We start from the raw sequence: 23,417 nt of genomic DNA on the forward strand, positions 1-23,417 counted from the left end.
GTAAGGCCCATAAAAGCCACATTCATTATCCGATTTTGCTGAAATTTGGGACAGTGAGTTGTGTTGGGTCCTTTGACATATTTCTGCAATTTGGTCCAGATCGGTTGAGATTTGGATATAGCTGCCATATAGACCGATTTCTAAATTTATGGTTTTGGGCCCATAAAATGCTCATTTATTGTCCGATGTCGCCGAAATTTGTAACAGTGAGTTAAGTTAAGCCCCTTGACATACTTCTGCAATATCGCACATATCGGTCCAGATTTGGATATAGCTGTCATATAGACCGATATCTAGGTTTTAGGTTTTGGAGCCATAAAAGACGCATTTATTGTCCGATGTCGCTGAAATTTGACACAGTGAGTTTGGTTAGGCTTTTCGACGTCCTTCCTTAATTTTGCCCAGATCGGTCCAGATTTGCATATAGCTGCCATATAGACCGATCTCTCGATTTAAGGTTTAGGGCCCATAAAAAGAGGCATTTATTGTCCGATTTCGCCGAAATTTGGGACAGTGCTTTGTGTTAGGCTTTTCGACATGTTTATGCAACTTGGTTCAAATCGGTCCAGATTTGGATATAGCTGCCATGTAGATCGATATCTCGATTTAAAGTCTTGGCCCCATAAAAGGCGCATTTATAATCCGATTTCACTAAAATTTGACACAGTGACTTATGTTCGGCTTTTCGACACCCGTGTCGTATATAGTTCAGATCGGTATGAGGTATATGAGTATAAGGTATGAAATTTTTACCGAATTTTGATGAAAGGTGGTTTACATATATACCCGAGGTGGTGGGTATCCAAAGTTCGGCCCGGCCGAACTTAACGTCTTTTTACTTGTTTTCTTTCTTCTTTGTGACGTGACGTAAATATGATTTTTTTGCTTGTTTATTTTCATTTTTATACCCTCCACCATAAGATGGGGGGTATACTAATTTCGTCATTCTGTTTGTAACTACTCGAAATATTCGTCTAAGACCCCATAAAGTATATATATTCTTGATCGTCGTGAAATTTTATGTCGATCTAGCCATGTCCGTCCGTCTGTCCGTCCGTCCGTCCGTCCGTCCGTCCGTCCGTCCGTCCGTCCGTCTGTCTGTCGAAAGCACGCTAACTTCCGAAGGAGTAAAGCTAGCCGCTTGAAATTTTGCACAAATACTTCTTATTAGTGTAGGTCGGTTGGTATTGTAAATGGGCCATATCGGTCTATGTTTTGATATAGCTGCCATATAAACCGATCTTGGGTCTTGACTTCTTGAGCCTCTAGAGTGCGCAATTCTTATCCGATTGGAATGAAATTTTGCATGACGTGTTTTCTTATGATATCCAACAACTGTGCAAAGTATGGTTCAAATCGGTCCATAACCTGATATAGCTGCCATATAAACCGATCTTGGGTCTTGACTTCTTGAGCCTCTAGCGTGTGCAATTCTTATCCGATTGGAATGAAATTTTGCACGACGTGTTTTGTTATGATATCCAACAACTGTGCCAAGTATGGTTCAAATCGGTCCATAACCTGATATAGCTGCCATATAAACCGATCTTGGGTCTTGACTTCTTGAGCCTCTAGAGTGCGCAATTCTTATCCGATTGAAATGAAATTTTGCACGACGTATTTTCTTATTATATCCAACAACAATGCCAAGTATGGTTCAAATCGGTCCATAACCTGATATAGCTACCATATAAACCGATCTTGGGTCTTGACTTCTTGACCCTCTAGAGGGCGCAATTCTTATCCGATTGGAATGGAATATCGCACGACGTGTTTTGTTATGATATCCAACAACTGTGCCAAGTATGGTTCAAATCGGTTTATAACCTGATATAGCTGTCATATAAACAGATCTGGGGATTTGATTTCTTGAGCTTCTAGAGGGCGCAATTCCTATCCGATTTAGCTGAAATTTTGCATGACGTATTTTATTTTTACTTTCAACAACTGTGTCAAATAAGGTTCAAATCGGTTCATAACCTGATATAGCTGCCATATAAACCGATCTGGGATCTTGACTTCTTGACCCCTAGAGGTCGCAATTATTATCCGATATGCCTGAAATTTTGTACGATGGATCCTCTCATGACCATCAACTAACGTGTTTATTATGGTCTGAATCGGTTTATAGCCCGATACAGATCCCATATAAATCGTTCTCTCTATTTTACTTCGTGAGCCCCAATGGGCGCAATTCTTATACGAATTGGCTGAAATTTTACACAGGTCTCCAACATATAATTTAATTGTGGTCCGAACCGGACCATGTCTTGATATCGTTTTAATAGCAGAGCAACTCTTTTCTTATATCCTTTTTTGCCTAAGAAGAGATGCCGGGAAAAGAACTCCACCAATCCATGGTGGAGGGTATATAAGATTCGGCCCGGCCGAACTTAGCACGCTTTTACTTGTTTCATATTTCTTTAAGCAAAAGGGAGACAATATTGAACAAGTCTATGGTGGTGCTATTGATTGTATGATTATGGCTATGATGATGATGTTGAGAATTTGAAAAATCTAACATAGCTAATGAAATATCTACGAGTTTAAAGACATTGTTTCTAGGGCGACAAGAAAGCAAACAATGCAAAATCTTATATATAACAAGTAAAAGCGTGCTAAGTTCGGCCGGGCCGAATCTTATATACCCTCCACCATGGATCGCATTTGTCGAGTTCTTTTCCCGGCATCTCTTCTTAGGCAAAAAAGGATATAAGAAAAGAGTTGCTCTGCTATTAAAACGATATCAAGACATGGTCCGGTTCGGACCACAATTAAATTATATGTTGGAGACCTGTGTAAAATTTCAGCCAATTCGTATAAGAATTGCGCCCATTGGGGCTCACGAAGTAAAATAGAGAGAACGATTTATATGGGATCTGTATCGGGCTATAAACCGATTCAGACTATAATAAACACGTTAGTTGATGGTCATGAGAGGATCCATCGTACAAAATATCAGGCATATCGGATAATAATTGCGACCTCTAGGGGTCAAGAAGTCAAGATCCCAGATCGGTTTATATGGCAGCTATATCAGGTTATGAACCGATTTGAACCTTATTTGACACAGTTGTTGAAAGTAAAAATAAAATACGTCATGCAAAATTTCAGCTAAATCGGATAGGAATTGCGCCCTCTAGAAGCTCAAGAAATCAAATCCCCAGATCTGTTTATATGACAGCTATATCAGGTTATAAACCGATTTGAACCATACTTGGCACAGTTGTTGGATATCATAACAAAACACGTCGTGCGATATTCCATTCCAATCGGATAAGAATTGCGCCCTCTAGAGGGTCAAGAAGTCAAGACCCAAGATCGGTTTATATGGTAGCTATATCAGGTTATGGACCGATTTGAACCATACTTGGCATTGTTGTTGGATATAATAAGAAAATACGTCGTGCAAAATTTCATTTCAATCGGATAAGAATTGCGCACTCTAGAGGCTCAAGAAGTCAAGACCCAAGATCGGTTTATATGGCAGCTATATCAGGTTATGGACCGATTTGAACCATACTTGGCACAGTTGTTGGATATCATAACAAAACACGTCGTGCAAAATTTCATTCCAATCGGATAAGAATTGCGCACTCTAGAGGCTCAAGAAGTCAAGACCCAAGATCGGTTTATATGGCAGCTATATCAAAACATGGACCGATATGGCCCATTTACAATACCAACCGACCTACACTAATAAGAAGTATTTGTGCAAAATTTCAAGCGGCTAGCTTTACTCCTTCGGAAGTTAGCGTGCTTTCGACAGACAGACGGACGGACGGACGGACGGACGGACAGACGGACGGACATGGCTAGATCGACATAAAATCTCACGACGATCAAGAATATATATACTTTATGGGGTCTTAGACGAATATTTCGAGTAGTTACAAACAGAATGACGAAATTAGTATACCCCCCATCTTATGGTGGAGGGTATAAAAAGATAAAAGAAACAAGTAAAAGCGTGCTAAGTTCGGCCGGGCCGAATCTTATATACCCTCCACCATGGATCGCATTTGTCGAGTTCTTTTCCCGGCATCTCTTCTTAGGCAGAAAAGGATATAAGAAAAGAGTTGCTCTGCTATTAAAACGATATCAAGATATGGTCCGGTTCGGACCACAATTAAATTATATGTTGGAGACCTGTGTAAAATTTCAGCCAATTCGTATAAGAATTGCGCCCATTGGGGCTCACGAAGTAAAATAGAGAGAACGATTTATATGGGGTCTGTATCGGGCTATAGACCGATTCAGACCATGAGAGGATCCATCGTACAAAATTTCAGGCATATCGGATAATAATTGCGACCTCTAGGGGTCAAGAAGTCAAGATCCCAGATCGGTTTATATGGCAGCTATATCAGGTTATGAACCGATTTGAACCTTATTTGACACAGTTGTTGAAAGTAAAAATAAAATACGTCATGCAAAATTTCAGCCAAATCGGATAGGAATTGCGCCCTCTAAAAGCTCAAGAAGTCAAATCCCCAGATCTGTTTGTATGACAGCTATATCAGGTTATAGACCGATTTCAACCATACTTGACACAGTTGTTGGATATCATAACGAAATACTTCGGGCAAAAATTCATTCAAATCGGATAAGAATTGTTCCCTCTAGAGGCTCAAGAAGTCAAGACCCAAGATCGGTTTATATGGCAGCTATATCAGGTTATGAACCGATTTCAACCATACTTGGCACAGTTGTTGGGTATCATAACAAAACACGTCGTGCGAAATTCCATTCCATTTGGATAAGAATTGCGCTCTCTAGAGGCTCAAGAAGTCAAGACCCCAAGATCGGTTTATATGGCAGCTATATCAGGTTATGGGCCGATTTGAACCATACTTGGCACAGTTGTTGGATTTAATAACAAAACACGTCGTGTAAAATTTCATTTCAATCGGATAAGAATTGCGCACTCTAGAGGCTCAAGAAGTCAAGACCCAAGATCGGTTTATATGGCAGCTATATCAGGTTATGAACCGATTTGAACCATACTTGGCACAGCTGTTGCACATAATAACAAAACACGTCGTGTAAAATTTCATTCTGATCGGATAAGAATTGCGCACGATAGAGGCTCAAGAAGTCAAGACCCAAGATCGGTTTATATGGCAGCTATATCAGGTTATGGACCGATTTGAACTTTACTTCGCGCAGTTGTTGGACATAATAACAAAACACGTCGTGCAAAATTTCATTCCAATCGGATAAGAATTGCGCACTCTAGAGGCTCAAGAAATCAAGACCCAAGATCGGTTTATATGGCAGCTATATCAAAACATGGACCGATATGGCCCATTTACAATACCAACCGACCTACACTAATAAGAAGTATTTGTGCAAAATTTCAAGCGGCTAGCTTAACTCCTTCGGAAGTTAGCGTGCTTTCGACAGACAGACGGACGGACGGACGGACGGACGGACGGACGGACGGACGGACAGACGGACGGACATGGCTAGATCGACATAAAATGTCGCGACGATCAAGAATATATATACTTTATGGGGTCTCAGACGAATATTTCGAGTAGTTACAAACAGAATGACGAAATTAGTATACCCCCCATCTTATGGTGGAGGGTATAAAAATCAATTTGTGTTTGTTTGTAGATTTGTTTGTTTGTGTGTTTGTATGTATGTTTGTGTGTTCCGGCTGAACCGATTTTTTTGAAATTTTCACAGATGTTGCATAATGACCCCGTGGTAAAAATAGGGTACAACAATTTTTGGATATCTGAAGGAGGGGCAGACCCTCCCCCTTTCCCCTTATTTTCAGAACGCCAGATCTCGAAGATGGGTAGTGCGATTTAAGCGAAATTTTGTGTGCTCTCATATAGTACCCTAAAAATTAAAATTTAGTATACAAATTTCGGATGAAGTACCTAGGGGGGCTGCCCCACCCTAAAACCTACCAAACATATATTTAGACCAATAACGACAATATGGGACTTAAATGAAAGGTATTTAGGATAAGAAAACGTATCTGATATCCATTTGTCGGACCAAATGCTAGGGGGACCACCCCAAGCCCCAAACACCCCTAAATTGGACATATTTACCGACCATGGCAATATGGCACTCAAATGAAAGGTATTTGCGAGTAGAATACGAATCTGATATCCAAATGTGGGATCACGTTTCTGGGGGTCCACCGCTTTCCCAAAACACCCCCCAAACAGGACTTATTTAGTGACCATGGGAATATGGGGCTTAAATAAAAGGTATTTGATTGTAGAATACGAATCTGATATCCAAAATGGGACCAAGTGTTTGGGGGCCGCCTCTCACCAAAAACATCCTCCTAAGGGGACAAATTTACGACCATAGCAACATGGGTCTCAAATGAAAGGTCTTTGGGAGTAAAGCACGAGTTTGATATTAATATTCGGGAAAAGTGTCTATGGTGCCACGCCAACCCCACAACACCACCCAAATAGTAAGTATTTTGTGACTATTGCAATATGACGCAAAAATAAAAGGTTTTTAAAGTGGAACACGAATCTGATATATATTTTCAAGGCAAACTCACTGAGTGGCCCCCCACACCCAAAACACCCACCAAGCCGGTCATGTTTGCCGAGTATAGAAATATGGGGATCAAATTAAAGGTATGTGGGAGTAGACCACGTATCTGATATCAACATTAGGGGCCAACTGTCTAGCGGACGTCCCACCACCATAACAACCCCCAAATAGGACGTATTTGCTCACCAAGACAATTTGGGCCTTAAAGAGAGTGGAATTAGATATTTATAGTTTTTAGGGCCAATACCCCAAACCGGACATATTTGCTGACTTTTGCAATAAGAAGTTTAAATGAGATTAGAAAACGAATTTGATATCCAATACTGAGGGCAATGGCAATATGGGGTTCAAATAAATGATGTATGAGAATAGAGCACATTGCTGATATATTTTCCGGGCTTAGTGTTGGGGCGACCACCTCAATCCCCAAAACACCCCTTAATCGGGCATATTTACCGACCATGTCAATGTGGAGCTTAAATGAAAGGTATTGGGGGGTAGAGCAAGAATTGATACCCATTTTCGGGACCAATTTTCTGGGGGTCTACCGCTTTCCCAAAATGCCCCACAAACAGCAATTTTTTAGTGACCATCGCAATATGGGGCTCAAATAAAGGTAGAATACGTATTTGATATCCAAATTTAGAACCATGTATTTAGGGCATCACCCCTTTCCCAAAACACCCCCAAAGAAAAAAACATTTTTCGACCATGCCAATATGTGGCTCAAATGAAAGGTATTTGAAATTAGAAAACGAATTTGATAACCCATTTCTGGGCCATGTGTTTGGGGGATGCCTCCTCCTGTAAACTCCTCTTAAGCCAATGGCAATATGGGGTATAACTAATTGGTTTTTGAGAGAAGAGCACGATGCTGATATTTTTTCAGGGCCAAGTATCTGGGGAACCACCTCTCCCCCGAAAACACCACTAAATCAGACATCATGAGAATATCGGGCTGAAATAAAGTATTTTAAGAATGGAGTACACCTTACATCCAAACTTAAATTCGTAGACCAATAAAGATCCTATGGGATTGAGATAAAGGCACTTAAATTGTTAAACTGTTTGTCAAGCGATATACTATTTTGGTAGCATGGTATTTCACTAAAAGCTTTTTAATTGTCGAAATAAATATTCCAAGGAAACTTTTGTTAAATATAAAGTAAAAGAAAGCGCATCGGAGCGGGCGCGGTCAGCTAGTATTAAATAAACAACAATTTGAAGATTCCATTAAGGAATAGAGGCAAACATCTCGCAAATCAATGAGTACTGTCCAATTCAAGTTAAAGACTAATGATAAGGGGCCTCCATTTTATAGCCGAGTCCGAACGTGTGCCGCAGTGCGACACCTGCCATATCATTATTTCAAATGGCATAGTTCCTCACAAATGTCGCTGGCATTAGGAGAGGATAACCACCGCTGAACATTTTTTTGATGTTCTCGCCAGGATTCGAATTCACTTCAGTGAAATCTTCATGGGCAAATGTTTGCTACTCCCTTATAGGTGTCTTTGGAATCCTATATTGCAATGGGTAAATTTTTCCGTTTTTCGGTGTATTTGGGGAGTGAGGTGGCCAACCAGACACATGGCCCTGAAAGTAAATATAAACTTCGTGCCATACTCTCAAATAGCTTTTACATGAGCTACATATTATTGTACCATGGTCGTTAATTTGAGCCATATATTGTCGTGATAGGTCTATATATCCATTTGACGGGGAGTGCTCTTTGGGGATGGGATGGCACCTCAGACATTTCACCGAAATATGGATGTCAAATTCTTGCTCTACCCCCAAATACCTTTCATTTAAGCGTGAAATTGTCATGGTCGATATATATGTACGGTTTGGAGGGGAGCTTTGGGGCTTACTCTCAAATACCTTTCATTTGAGTCAAATATTGTCATAAAGACCCATCATGGCCTACATATTTGAGTTGTTTAAAGGAGGTTAAGCGCCGCCTAGATACTATAACATTAGTTTTAATGTCATTTTACTAATCTACTCCCATATAGCCATTGTCGGCTATTATGCCCATTAAAGGTATTTGAGTCCCTTATTGACATGAAAGTTCATTAAATATTGTATCGATAGGTCCACTTTGGATTTTGGGTGGTGTTTTTGGGGTAAGGGGGAGGGTCCGCCTCCATTCGATACAAAAAAATATATTGCCTATTGCACCTTCCAGATCAACCTACATCATCTGTAAAAAAATCAAGGTAATCGGTTAAGTCGTTTTTGAGTATACACGGAACTAACAAACAAACCGACAAACAAACAAAATCAAATTGATTTTTATATATAAGATATTATTTTACTGAAACTACTACTACTTTCCTAGTTTAATCTTAAACAAAATGGGTGGGTAATTTGTTTCAAATACAAACTCCGTGCGAAGTCTCCATGCTACTTCTCTCATAGGAAACCTCCCCGGGTCGTGGAGGGGGAAAGATCGTCAGATATGACGGGATGTGTTCCGCTTGCACGGATACGAATACGATGGGACCGTGCAATAGGGTCGGCAGAGGGTCACGCTCAGATGAGGACGAAAAAAAGGATCAATTCTATTCCCAACTCGATTCATTGACATACTCTCTACCAAAATGAGGCATTATACTTGTTATGGTAGTTTTCAATGCCAAGGTGGGCAATAACAAAAATAATCTACAATCTATCATGGGAATGCAAGGTCTTGGCGATACCAGGAATGACAATGGCGACAGATTGGTTGACTTCTGCGCAAGAATCCTGCTTTTTATTGAAGACACACAATTCCCCCATAAAAACATACACAAATATACTTGGAAATCACCCGATGGCCTCACCCGTAATCAAATCGACCACGTACTTACCAGCAAACTTTACCTGTGTTCGTTGTTGGATGTGAAAACTAGGCGTGGAGCCGACATGGATAGTGACCATATACTCTTTGTGGTCATTCTACCTTTTGAAAAGGACTCAAACAAAAAGCACAAAGTTCACCCTCTTTCACCTAAAAAACCGAGAAAACTCGGACGACAGCATTAACCGAAAAGCAACCCAGACATGGTATGGGTGGTATTTTGTAGCTCTTATATAACAGCAGCATGTACGGTGACGGCCCGCCTATCATTGGCTTTGCTAGACGATCCCCAGAACCATGAATAAGCAACGAAACTATAGAGGACAAAAGTACCGGAAACGTCTAGGCAACGCAATGCTACGGGCAAAATACAGTGTAACAAAAACCGCAGCCAGGATTGAATATCGCGCCTCCGCCTAGTTCGCAGAGAAAAGCGAATATACTTTAATATGCTAGCAGAGCAAGCCGAAAATGCAGCTCATATTGGAAACATACGTTGCGTTTACGAGTCAATAGAACAAGTGAGCAGCAACAATATAAGGCCAACCTCAATAATAATAAAAGATGTGGACGGTTCGGAATTAACAGCGCCCAAACATCAATTAGAGCGATGGCGCGGACTTTTAAGCTTCGAAGGACCAACAACCGAGGACGTGAACTCCGGCCCTCTTATTCCCCCAGTGCACCGAACCCCACGTAGGGATATATCTACAGCCCCACCAACCTGCGAAGAAAGTGAGGCCGTCATGGTATCACTCAAAAACGGCCTTCATGGTCTCACTAAAACTACCGAACTGTTGCGGTATGGGGCACACCCAATTCTCAATCAATCACCCCAATCATCAGACAGGCCTGGGATCCAAATGTAACGATCCCAAAGAAGGGTCACCTCATCCAGTGTAAAAAATGGAGAGGGATAACATTGCTAAACACAATAAATAAGGTAATGGCAACCCTTCTGCTTCAGCGTATTTCGCCTGCACTCGACAGAATTTTGCGGAAGGAAAAGGCGGGTTTCTGGCCAGAACGTTCTTGTGCCAACCACATAAACTCCTTGCGTATAATTATTGAACAGTCTGCAGAACTATTATGTATGTATTATGTATGTATTAACACACGTACACCTTTTCTTCATCGGCTTCGAGCGTGCTTTAGATACAGTTTCGACAAGTTCTATGTGGAGGACGCTATTGAATAAGAGCATCCCAGAAAAGATCGTGGCTGTAGTTAGGGAGCTGTATAGGAATGCTGAAGTTTCAGTCCGTTTGAATGGAAAACAGAGCTATCCTTTCGGGATCGATAAAGGAGTGAAGCAGGGGTGTATCCTATTTCCGACGCAATTTTTAAGCCCACCACCATAGGATGGGGGTATACTAACCTAGTCTGGGCTTTATCGGTTCCGATTTGGATATATCTCCTATATAAACCGATCTCCCGATTTGACATATTTAGCCCTTAGAAGCCGCAATTGTTATCCGATTGGGCTGAAATTTTGCATGTAGTGTTCTTTTACGACTTCCAACCAAGCATGGTCCAAATCGGTATTTAACCTGATGTAGCTCCCATATGAACAGGTATCTCGATTATCCTTTTTCGGTTCCTAAAAGCTTTCATTTTTGCCTGGTTTGACAGAAATTTGGTACGTCGAGTAAACTTATGCTAATTTTATTTTGTGTCAATTTTACGCAGAATCCATGGTGGTGGGTTTCGAAGATTCGGCCCGGTCAAATTTATTACGTTTTTACTTGTTAATATTACTCGACTCCGTCTTAGAGCCGATTGATGCTGAGGCATCCTATGGAATTCGCTGAGGTAAAAACGACTTCCTTGGAAATATCGACTACGCGGATGACGGCTCTTTGGGCATTGCCTTGAGCATTTAAAAGTAATGAATGAAAACGCGGCCAAAGCAGGCCTAAAAATAAACATAACTAAGACCAAATTGATGAGAATAAGATAAACAAGTAAAAGCGTGCTAAGTTCGGCCGGGCCGAATCTTATATACCCTCCACCATGGATCGCATTTGTCGAGTTGTTTTCCCGGCATCTCTTCTTAGGCAAAAAAGGATATAAGAAAATAGTTGCTCTGCTATTAAAACGATATCAAGATATGGTCCGGTTCGGACCACAATTAAATTATATGTTGGAGACCTGTGTAAAATTTCAGCCAATTCGTATAAGAATTGCGCCCATTGCGGCACACGAAGTAAAATAGAGAGAACGATTTATATGGGATCTGTATCGGGCTATAGACCGATTCAGACCATAATAAACACGTTTGTTGATGGTCATGAGAGGATCCATCGTACAAAATTTCAGGCATATCGGATAATAATTGCGACCTCTAGGGGTCAAGAAGTCAAGATCCCAGATCGGTTTATATGGCAGCTATATCAGGTTATGAACCGATTTGAACCTTATTTGACACAGTTGTTGAAAGCAAAAATAAAATACGTCATGCAAAATTTCAGCCAAATCGGATAGGAATTGCGCCCTCTAGAAGCTCAAGAAGTCAAATCCCCAGATCTGTTTATATGACAGCTATATCAGGTTATGGACCGATTTCAACCATACTTAGCACAATTGTTGGATATCATAACGAAATACTTCGTGCAAAATTTCATTCAAATCGGATAAGAATTGTGCCCTCTAGAGGCTCAAGAAGTCAAGACCCAAAATCGGTTTATATGGCAGCTATATCAGGTTATGGACCAATTTAAACCATACTTGGCACAGTTGTTGGGTATCATAACAAAACACGTCGCGCAAAATTTCATTCCAATCGGATAAGAATTGCGCCCTCTAGAGGCTCAAGAAGTCAAGACTCAAGATCGGTTTATATGGCAGCTATATCAGGTTATGTACCGATTTGAACCATACATGGCACAGTTGTTGGATATCATAACAAAACACGTCGTGCAAAGTTTCATTGTGATCGGATAAGAATTGCGCACTCTTGAGGCTCAAGAAGTCAAGACCCAAGATCGGTTTATATGGTGGCTATATCAGGTTATGGACCGATATGGCCCATTTACAATCCCAACCGACCTACACTAATAAGAAGTATTTGTGCAAAATTTCAAGCGGCTAGCTTTACTCCTTCGAAAGTTAGCGTGCTTTCGACAGACAGACGGACGGACGGACATGGCTAGATCGACATAAAATATCACGACGATCAAGAATATATATACTTTATGGGGTCTCAGATGAATATTTCGAGTAGTTACAAACAGAATGACGAAATTAGTATACCCCTCATCTTATGGTGGAGGGTATAAAAATCTAACATCGCTCACTACAAACGGCCATATCATTCAAGATATTTGACAACTATTCCCATCTTGGCAGCAAAATTACTAAGGACGGAGGAACAGAAACCGACATCCGTTAACGTATCAAACTCAATAAGTTTATAGATGCAGTGCCATCTGATTTAATACAAAAGTCAGAATCTTCAACAGTAGTGTGAAATCTTTTTTATTGTATATACAACTTGGAGCTTGACACAAGCGATCTCCCGCAAAATCAAAGTTTTTATAAATCGCTGCCTACAACAAACGCTTCGAATTTTCCGACCAAACCGTATTTTAAATTAAGAAATATAAAAACAAGTAAAAGCGTGCTAAGTTCGGCCGGGCCGAATCTTATATACCCTCCACCATGGATTGGTGGAGTTCTTTTCCCGGCATCTCTTCTTAGGCAAAAAAGGATATAAGAAAAGAGTTGCTCTGCTATTAAAACGATATCAAGACATGGTCCGGTTCGGACCACAATTAAACCTCTAGGGGTCAAGAAGTCAAGATCCCAGATCGGTTTATATGGCAGCTATATCAGGTTATGAACCGATTTGAACCTTATTTGACACAGTTGTTGAAAGTAAAAATAAAATACGTCATGCAAAATTTCAGCTAAATCGGATAGGAATTGCGCCCTCTAGAAGCTCAAGAAATCAAATCCCCAGATCTGTTTATATGACAGCTATATCAGGTTATAAACCGATTTGAACCATACTTGGCACAGTTGTTGGATATCATAACAAAACACGTCGTGCGATATTCCATTCCAATCGGATAAGAATTGCGCCCTCTAGAGGGTCAAGAAGTCAAGACCCAAGATCGGTTTATATGGTAGCTATATCAGGTTATGGACCGATTTGAACCATACTTGGCATTGTTGTTGGATATAATAAGAAAATACGTCGTGCAAAATTTCATTTCAATCGGATAAGAATTGCGCACTCTAGAGGCTCAAGAAGTCAAGACCCAAGATCGGTTTATATGGCAGCTATATCAGGTTATGGACCGATTTGAACCATACTTGGCACAGTTGTTGGATATCATAACAAAACACGTCGTGCAAAATTTCATTCCAATCGGATAAGAATTGCACACGCTAGAGGCTCAAGAAGTCAAGACCCAAGATCGGTTTATATGGCAGCTATATCAGGTTATGGACCGATTTGAACCATACTTTGCACAGTTGTTGGATATCATAAGAAAACACGTCATGCAAAATTTCATTCCAATCGGATAAGAATTGCGCACTCTAGAGGCTCAAGAAGTCAAGACCCAAGATCGGTTTATATGGCAGCTATATCAAAACATAGACCGATATGGCCCATTTACAATACCAACCGACCTACACTAATAAGAAGTATTTGTGCAAAATTTCAAGCGGCTAGCTTTACTCCTTCGGAAGTTAGCGTGCTTTCGACAGACAGACGGACGGACGGACGGACGGACGGACAGACGGACGGACATGGCTAGATCGACATAAAATTTCACGACGATCAAGAATATATATACTTTATGGGGTCTTAGACGAATATTTCGAGTAGTTACAAACAGAATGACGAAATTAGTATACCCCCCATCTTATGGTGGAGGGTATAATAAGAACAAACACTTCGCCCGTCGACTCAGAAGTTCCGAAAAATATAGCCAGAAATGTCGTAGACTGGCATATGCAAGGACAAGCGAAAGAGAGATATAGAAATTCCGAAAAATATAATCACAAATGGTATCTGGAAGGACAGTGTACTTGTAACTATTAGTCATATTTTTTGTAATATACAAAAACAAAATATATATATATGTATTCCGGTGCTATTACAACAACCAAATAAAATAATTCACATTTTGATAAATTCTGTACTTTTGCAGGCATTGTTATATACAAAATATATCAAATTTAAATATAGGTTTTTATTTCAAGTTCAGAATAAATTAAGTCCCGAGTTCAAAACTTGATATATTCAGATCCATTTATGTCTGTCCTATATAAATGAATCAAATTATATCTAATTTGATTCAGTTGGATAAAATTGGTTCTCGAATTTTAAACTTTTTAGGGGATTTACAAAAATTTTCTTTTATATTATACTTTCTTATTTAAGTACGTTATTTTTCTATTTTGAAAAGCAAAAAATAAAGCCGATTTTCGTTAAGTTCTTTTTCAAAACGAACTTAACGCGTCTCTAAATTTCATTAAAATTTGTTACAAAAGCAAGAAAAATTTATTAAAATTCTTAAATATATCTATTTTTGTTTTTTCTGAAATTGAAAATTACTGCAAAATGTTTATTTATTTATTTTTTTTATTTGTTTAAAACGCATAAAATTTAATGACACCAAAATTTATGACATTTTTACATTTTCGATGTCCAACTTTGAGTTTCACAAAAAAGAATGCAAAGAAATTATAAAATCAAAACAAAAAGACATTTCAATTTCTGGCAATAGAATCGATATTTTTAATAGCCTATGGTCTTAAAATTGGAAGAAAGAAACATTTTGAAATATCGAAAAGGCATTACGAAAAAATTTCGTTTGGTAAGGAAATAAAATTCATTTTAATTCTTGCTATAGCGATAGGTAAAAACACTTTTATGACAAATAAGATCTAGATTTAATATATACCAAAAAATGTTTACATTTGAAAGGAAAAGCCTCATGGAAAAATTTTAATCAAAAAGAAATTTTTAAAGCAAATCATCATTAAAAACTTGAAAATACAATAAAAGTATGAAAAATTAACAGGAAATAGTTCAACTCAAATTTAAAATAATAATTTAGAAAGAACCGACTTAAATATCTAACTCATGTGCAGAAAATTTATTTCTATTCATTTCAGTTTTGAATTTTTTGTACCCTCCACTATAGGATGGGGGGTATACTAATTTCGTCATTCTGTTTGTAACTACTCGAAAAATAAATCTGAGACCCCATAAAGAATATATATTCTTGATCGTCGCCACATTTTATGTCGATCTAGCCATGTACGTTTGTCTGTCTGTCACGCTAACTTCCGAAGGAGTAAAGCTAGCCGCTTGAAATTTTGCACAAATACTTCTTATTAGTGTAGGTCGGTTGGTATTGTAAATGGGCCATATCGGTCTATGTTTTGATATAGCTGCCATATAAACCGATCTTGGGTCTTGACTTCTTGAGCCTCTAGAGTGCGCAATTATTATCCGATTGGAATGAAATTTTGCACGACGTGTTTTGTTATGATATCCAACAACTGCGTCGACTATGGGTCAAATCGGTTCATAACCTGATATAGCTCTCATATAAACAGATCTGGGGACTTGACTTCTTGAGCTTTTAGAGGGCGCAATTCTTATCCGATTTGGCTGAAATTTTGCATGACGTATTTTATTCTTACTTTCAACAACTGTGTCAAATAAGGTTCAAATCGGTTTATAACCTGATATAGCTGCCATATTAACCGATCTTGGGTCTTGACTTCTTGAGCCTCTAGAGGTCGCAATTATTATCCGATTTGCCTGAAATTTTGTGCGACGGATCCTCTCATGACCATCAACATACGTGTTATTATGGTCTGAATCGGTCTATAGCCCGATACAGCTCCCATATAAATCGATCTCTCTTTTTTACTTCTTGAGCCCCCAAAGGGCGCAATTCTTATTCGAATTGGCTGACATTTTACACAGGTCTCCTACATATAATTTAATTGTGGTCCAAACCGGACCATATCTTGATATCGCTCTAATAGCAGAGCAAATTTTTTCTTTTATCTTTTTTTGCCTAAGAAGAGATGCCGGGAAAAGAACTCGACAAAAGCGATCCATGGTGGAGGGTATATAAGATTCGGCCCGGCCGAACTTAACACGCTTTTACTTGTTATTCCTGAAAATGAATTTAAAAAAAATATATAAACAGATAATCGCATCTCCACACACAGGCGGAAGTTATTTAACTGGTTCCATCACTTCCAATATGTTTTATAACCGCTTGGCGAACCAGCTATTTTTTTAGTTAAGACAAGAGATTTACTATTTCGAAAAAGATTTAAGTCATCATAGGCCATTCAAAATTACGACATTATACGTAACATTATGAAAAGGGGCAAATTAATCATGGGAACTTAAACTTAAACAAAACCGCTGTAACCAGGAAACGTTGATAAAACTTAACTCCCAAACGGTAAATGTTTTCCATGAAAACAAGGCAAAGTACATGAAAATATTACAGTGGTAATACACCTTGTATACCCTTTTTCTCTGGTCTCCCATTAAAAAGAGTGTTTACGAAAACTTTTTGAATAAAAAACTTCACAAACAATATTTTTTTAAAAAAATCACAAATATGATTCAAACTTGTTATTTAATAATAATCTTAAAACTGCATTGAATTTTACCTAGAAGAAGTCTTTTAATGTTTTGCACTGTTAATCTAACCTTATTATAAATAAAACCAACATTTTGCAAAAAGGTTGAAATAAAATGCACAATCCACTCACTGGCCATTTTCACAAATCACATATTCTGTAAGAAGTAAAAAATTTCTCATATTATCTTGAAAATATTGTTACCATTTACCCGTCGGCATTTGAACAAAAAAAAAATTTTTGCTTTTGTTTAGCTGGTAAAACTCGTTCTTTTGCCTACGCATATACTCTTGTTGAGTTTTTCCTATAAAGTTTTTAATAAACATTATTGTTTCTTCTCGTTTTTTATTTCTCAATATTTCACAAAATAATTTTTTTGTTGCCATATAATTTTGTAACCTACCATTAGCTTTTGTTGTAGCTCTGGCGATAATCGTAAAACGTTCAGGGTATTGATTTTGCATTGATAACACTTCCATTTTATCTGGTTTAGCTTTGATGCACAAGTATTACAAATAAAACTTTCAAAAGGTTTTAAGATTTTATTATCTTGAAAAAACCTTTTTTAATAAATTTGTTAACTTTTTTTGTCAAAAAGAAAAAACATTTAAATGCACAGTTTAGTTCATACTTTTTTGTTCTGGTTAAAGATAAACCAGGAAATCACAGTTCCTTTTTATTTCATATTTTTATGTTTTTCTAATTAAAAACAATGATTTTTTAAATTTGGCAATATTAGATTTGCCCATATAAGTCATATACGCACTCTGATATTCAAATATATATTTTCATAAAAGTTGTTTGTTAAAAAAACTTGTTTCTTTTCATATGTTTAAAAATCACAACAAACTAATTTTAATTTTAGTATCACCGAAATTTTTGTAGTTATTTAATAGAAAACGTTTTAATTAATTTGCTTGCGCTGCTCTATTTCCATTTAAGTGTGAATATCAGCAGTGTTTAACAGCAACTGAGGCGAACAGCTGTGTGGCGCTGCATTTATAGTCCCGGCTGGGCCATTTGAGTTTCGAACAGCCCACCACCGGTGAGGGAAAAAGCTAGAGTGAGAGGTTTAGGGAGGAAAGTTCTCCGTTTGGTCATTGAGTGAAATATACTTAAATGGGTGAAACTGGCGGAAGGGTGTAAGTTAATTAGAGAAAGAAAAAAAATGTGGAAACATTTGATGTTAAACAGCTGGCTTTGTATCTTAACTTATAGCTTGGAAACAGTTAAAAACTTCTGTAAGAAGCTGTTCCATGGAGTTGGTTTATTACTGAAGATTAAAAATAAGAATCGTTTAAAATAATTCATTATTAAAACTTTATTTTTTTTAGCTTTTACTGTATCAAGAGTTTAGTTAAGAAATTTTACTATTGTTCTCCATGTATCTCATTTTGTCTCTTCTTTCTAATTTAGTCTCTAATAGAGGAGCGCTCTCTTTGGAAGTTACTCAATTGTACATTACTCCACGTTTCTCTTGCCTAATATAATGACATTTCCTTAGCTCTTCACCACCAAAAATAAGAAATTTTCATCTCTATTTCTCTTGTCTTGCTAGCGCTCTCTTATTAATTGAGTTATTTCGCATACACTTACAACAAAATTGTTTTTTACGCTCGCTCTCTGCTTGTTTTGTCTATTTTGTTATACCCACCACCGAAGGGTGAGGGTATATTCATTTTGTTATTCCGTTTGCAACACATCACAATATCCATTTCCGACCCTATAAAATATATATATTTTTAATCGTCGTAAAAATCTAAGGCTACCAAGCCATGTCCGTCCGTCTGTCTGTTGAAATCCGCTGCAGTCTTTAGAGATAGAGATATTGAGCTGAAACTTTGCACAGATTCTTTTTTTGTCTATAGGCAGGTTAAGTTCGAAGATGGGCTATATCGGACTATATCTTGATATAGCCCCCATATAGACCGATCTGCCGATTTATGGTCTTCTTCTTATCAGATTTTGGTGAAATTTGAGACAGTGAGTTGTGTTAGGTCACTCGACATCCTTCTTCAGTTTGTGAACAGATCGGTCTAGATTTGGATGTAGCTGTTATATAATCCGATCTCTTGATTCAAATTTAAGACAGTGATTTGTGTTAGGCCTTTCGATATATTTTTTCAATGTTACCCAGATCGGTCCAGATTTGGATATAGCTGCCATTTAGACCGATCTCTCGATTTGAATTCTTGACCGCATAAAGGGCGCATTGGATTTCGCCAAAATTTGACACAGTGACTTATGTTTGGTTTTTGATATTCGTGCCGAATTTGGTCCAAATCGAACCATATTTGGATATAGCTGCTATGGGTGCATAAGTAATGCATTTTCACCGGATTATGACGAAAGGTTGTTTACATGTATACCCGAGCTGGCAAGTATCCAAAGTTCGGCCCCGCCGAAGTTAATGCCTTTTTGCGTGTATTTTTTTAGTTTTAAGTATTTTTCAATGATTTTTGGTCTTTATCTCTTTTCCTGTTTTTTTTTCTCAATGTGCAACAGCTCCAACTGTGTGGTGTACGTGACTTTTTCATTTGTTTGGCGGTCGGTCGGGTGGTTGGGTCGTTGTTTGGTTGCTTTGTTATTTTACTTTTGGTCTGAGTTCTTTTGGGTCGGTATTTCGTAGCAATTCGTAGTGTATGTCTTTATTGCTGTGCGGCGATTTTTTTTTTTTTTTTTTACTTGTTCCATACTCACCCATGCATTAGGAAAACTGTCATAAGAAGTATTCGTCGTCGTTACTTATTGAGCACAGGGATGATAAATGGGGTTGGCGAAATGGTATTAAAAACAAGTAAAAAGGTACTTTTTGCTCTTTCGGTCATAACTTAAACAAATTTAGCTCAAAGATATAACAATGGGGAATAATTTAAATAAGTAAAAGCATGCTTAGTTCGGCAGTGCCGAAACTTATATATAACAAGTAAAAGCGTGCTAAGTTCGGCCGGGCCGAATCTTATATACCCTCCACCATGGTATGCATTTGTCGAGTTCTTTTCCCGGCATCTCTTCTTAGGCAAAAAAGGATATAAGAAAAGATTTGTTCTGTTATTAGAGCGATATCAAGATATGGTCCGGTTCGGACCACAATTAAATTATATGTTGGAGACCTGTATAAAATTTCAGCCAGTTCGAATAAGAATTGCGCCCATTGGGGGCTCAAGAATTAAAACAGAGAGAACGATTTATATGGGAGCTGTATCGGGCAATAGACCGATTCAGATCATAATAAACACGTTTGTTGATGGTCATGAGAGGATCCGTCGTACAAAATTTCAGGCATATCGGATAATAATTGTGACCTCTAGGATTCAAGAAGTCAAGATCCCAGATCGGTTTATATGGCAGCTATATCAGGTTATGGACCGATTTGAATGTTATTTGACACAGTTGTTGAAAGTAAGAATAAAAAACGTCAAGCAAAATTTTAGCCAAATCGCATAAGAATTGCGCACTCTAGAAGCTCAAGAAGTCAAATCCCCAGATCTGTTTTTATGACAGCTATATCAGGTTATGGACCGATTTAAACCATACTTGGCACAGTTGTTGTATGTCATAAGGAAATACTTCGTGCAAAAATTCATTCAAATTGGATAAGAATTGTGCCGTCTAGAGGCTCAAGAAGTCAAGACCCAAGATCGGTTTAGTTGGATATTATAACAAAACACGTCGTGCAAAATTTCATTTCAATCGGATAAGGGGGTCGTATTTGGTATGCAAATTTCGGTAAAGATAGCTAGGGGGGTTGCCCCACCATAAAACCTACCAAGCCACCAATCACGACAATATGGGACTCAAATGAAAGGTATTTAGAATAAGAAAACGTATCTGATATCCAATTGTCGGACCAAGTGCTAGGGGGACCACCCCAAGCCCCAAAAAACCCCTAAATCGACCATAGCAATATGGGACTCAAATGAAAGGTATTTGCGAGTATAATACGAATCTGTTATCCAAATGTGGGACCAAGTGTTTGGGGGCCGCCTCTCACCAAAAACATCCCCCAAAGGTGACAAATTTACGACCATAGCAATATGGGGCTCAAATGAAAGGTCTTTGGGAGTAAAGCACGACTTTGATATCATTATATGGGAAAAGTGTCTATGGGGCCACGCCACCCCCACAACACCACCCAAATAGTAAATATTTTTTGACTATTGCAATATTGGGCTCAAATAAGAGGGGGTTTAAAGTGGAACACGAATCTGATATATATTTTCAAGGCCAACTCACTGAGTGGCCGCCCATCCCCCAAAACACCCCCCAAGCCGGTCATTTTTGCCGACTATGAATGAATGAAAGGTATTGGGGGTAGAGCAAGAATTGATACCCATTTTCGGGACCAATTTTCTGGGGGTCTACCCCTTTCCCAAAATACCCCACAAACAGCATTTTTTTAGTGACCATCGCAATATGCAGCTCAAATAAAAGTATTTGGGAGTAGAATACGAATTTGATATCCAAATGTAGGACCATGTATTTAGGGCATCACCCCTTTCCCAAAACACCCCCAAAGGGATAAAAATTTTCGACCATGACAATGTGGCTCAAATGAAATGTATTTGAGATTAGAAAACGAATTTGATAACCTATTTTGGGGCCCCATCCTGTAAACTCTTCTAAAGCCAATGCCAATATTGGGTTTAAATAAATGGTATTTGAGAGAAGAGCACGATGCTGATATTTTTCAGGGCCAAGTATATGGGGAACCACATCTCCCCCGAAAACACCACTAAATCAGAAATCAAGAACATATCGGGCTGTAATGTAGTATTTTAAGAATGGAGTACACCTTACATCCAAACTTAAATTCGTAGGCCAATAAATATCATATGGGATTCAGATAAAGGCACTTATATTGTTAAATTCTTAGTCAAGTTAGCATGGTATTTCACTAAAAGATCTTCGAAAATAAATATTCCAAGGAACCTTTTGTTCCATATAAAGTGAAAGAAGAAGGCGCAGCAGAGCGGGCCCGGGTCAGCTATATACCATAAAGGTAAAGGAATCTTATTTACCATAAAAGAAAGATTTGCTCGGCTATTAGAGCGATATTAATATTCGAATAAGAATTGCGCTCTTTTGGGGGCTGAAGAAGTAAAAAAGAGAGATCGATTTATATGGGAGCTGTATCAGGCTATAGACCGATTCAGACCATAATAAACACGAATAATGGTCATGAAAGGATCCGTCGTACAAAATTTCAGGCAAATCGGATAGTAATTGCGACCTCTAGAGGTTCAAGAAGTCAAGATCCCAGATCGGTTTATATGACAGCTATATCAGGTTTTATACCGATTTAAAAGCACAGCTATTGAAAGTCATAACAAAACACCTCATGCAAAATTTCAGCCAAATCCGATGAGAATTGCCCGCTATATTGGCTCAAAAAGTGAAGTTCCAAGATTGGTTTATATAACAGCTATACCAGATTATTAACCGATTTAAATCATATTTTGCACAGTTATTGAAAGTGAAACCGAAACACTACTGGCAAAAGTTCAGTCAAATCGGATGAGAATTGCGCCCTCTAGAGGCTTAAGAAGTCAAGACCCAAGATGGGTTTATATGACAGCTATATCAAAACGTCGATCGATTTAAACCATACTTAACGAAGTGTTTGGAAGTGCTACCAAAACACTTCGTGCAAAAGTTCAATAAAATCGGACGAGAATTGCGCCCTCTAGTGGCTCAAGAAGAAGAAGAAGATCAAAACATGGACCGATATGGCCCATTTACTATATCAACTGATCTACACTTATAAGTAGTATTTGTGCAAAATTGGAAGCGGCTAGCTTAACTCCTTCGAAAGTTAGCTTTCAACAGACAGACGGGCGGATATGGCTAGATCGATATAAAATGTCACGACGATCAAGAATATATATACTTTATGGGGTCTCACACGAATATTTCGTGTAGTTACAAACAGAATGACGAAATTAGTATACCCCCATCCTATGGCGGAGGGTATAAAATGAAGTGCGTGAAGGTCAGTCTGCGCGTGCATAATAAACGTGTACGTTGGCCATGAAAATTCCTGTGGGTGCAATCTGATCAAGTTCTTAACTCATTGAAACAGGAACTCCTTGTTATACCCGAGTCTGAATTCTGAACAATATCTTGACTTCCTTATAGACCGATCTTCTAATTTTACCTCTTGCTTTCAAATAAGGAATAATGGGATGCTTAGCCCCTTCCACATATTTTTCAAACATGGTCCCCATAGATCTAGGTTTCGACGTAGCCTCGACATACACCGAATCCTAGATTTTTCTTTTTGGGAACGTATATTTCATCCGATTTTTATATAATAATAAGTTATATCAGCACCTTCTACGCGAGTTCCAAATATTTTTTACATTTCGATATAACCGCCATATAGCTAAATTTATTTAATTAG

The 23,417-nt window shown here is 38.4% G+C and overlaps 1 protein-coding gene across 1 annotated transcript in view; it reads right to left on the bottom strand.

The window, feature by feature from the left end:
* LOC106095266 (protein scylla-like) overlaps nt 1-17,979 on the bottom strand; it is a 28,201-nt gene extending 10,222 nt beyond the window's left edge. Inside the window, exon 1 of the mRNA XM_059360818.1 lies at nt 17,418-17,979. Within this exon, the coding sequence (XP_059216801.1) occupies nt 17,418-17,493 (76 nt within the window). The 5' untranslated portion in view covers nt 17,494-17,979. The remainder of the gene's footprint in view (nt 1-17,417) is intronic.
* Between the last annotated feature and the right edge of the window lie 5,438 nt (nt 17,980-23,417).

The sequence above is a fragment of the Stomoxys calcitrans genome, chromosome 1, assembly GCF_963082655.1.
Source record: "Stomoxys calcitrans chromosome 1, idStoCalc2.1, whole genome shotgun sequence".
In the NCBI taxonomy this organism is placed as follows: Eukaryota; Metazoa; Arthropoda; class Insecta; order Diptera; family Muscidae; genus Stomoxys; species Stomoxys calcitrans.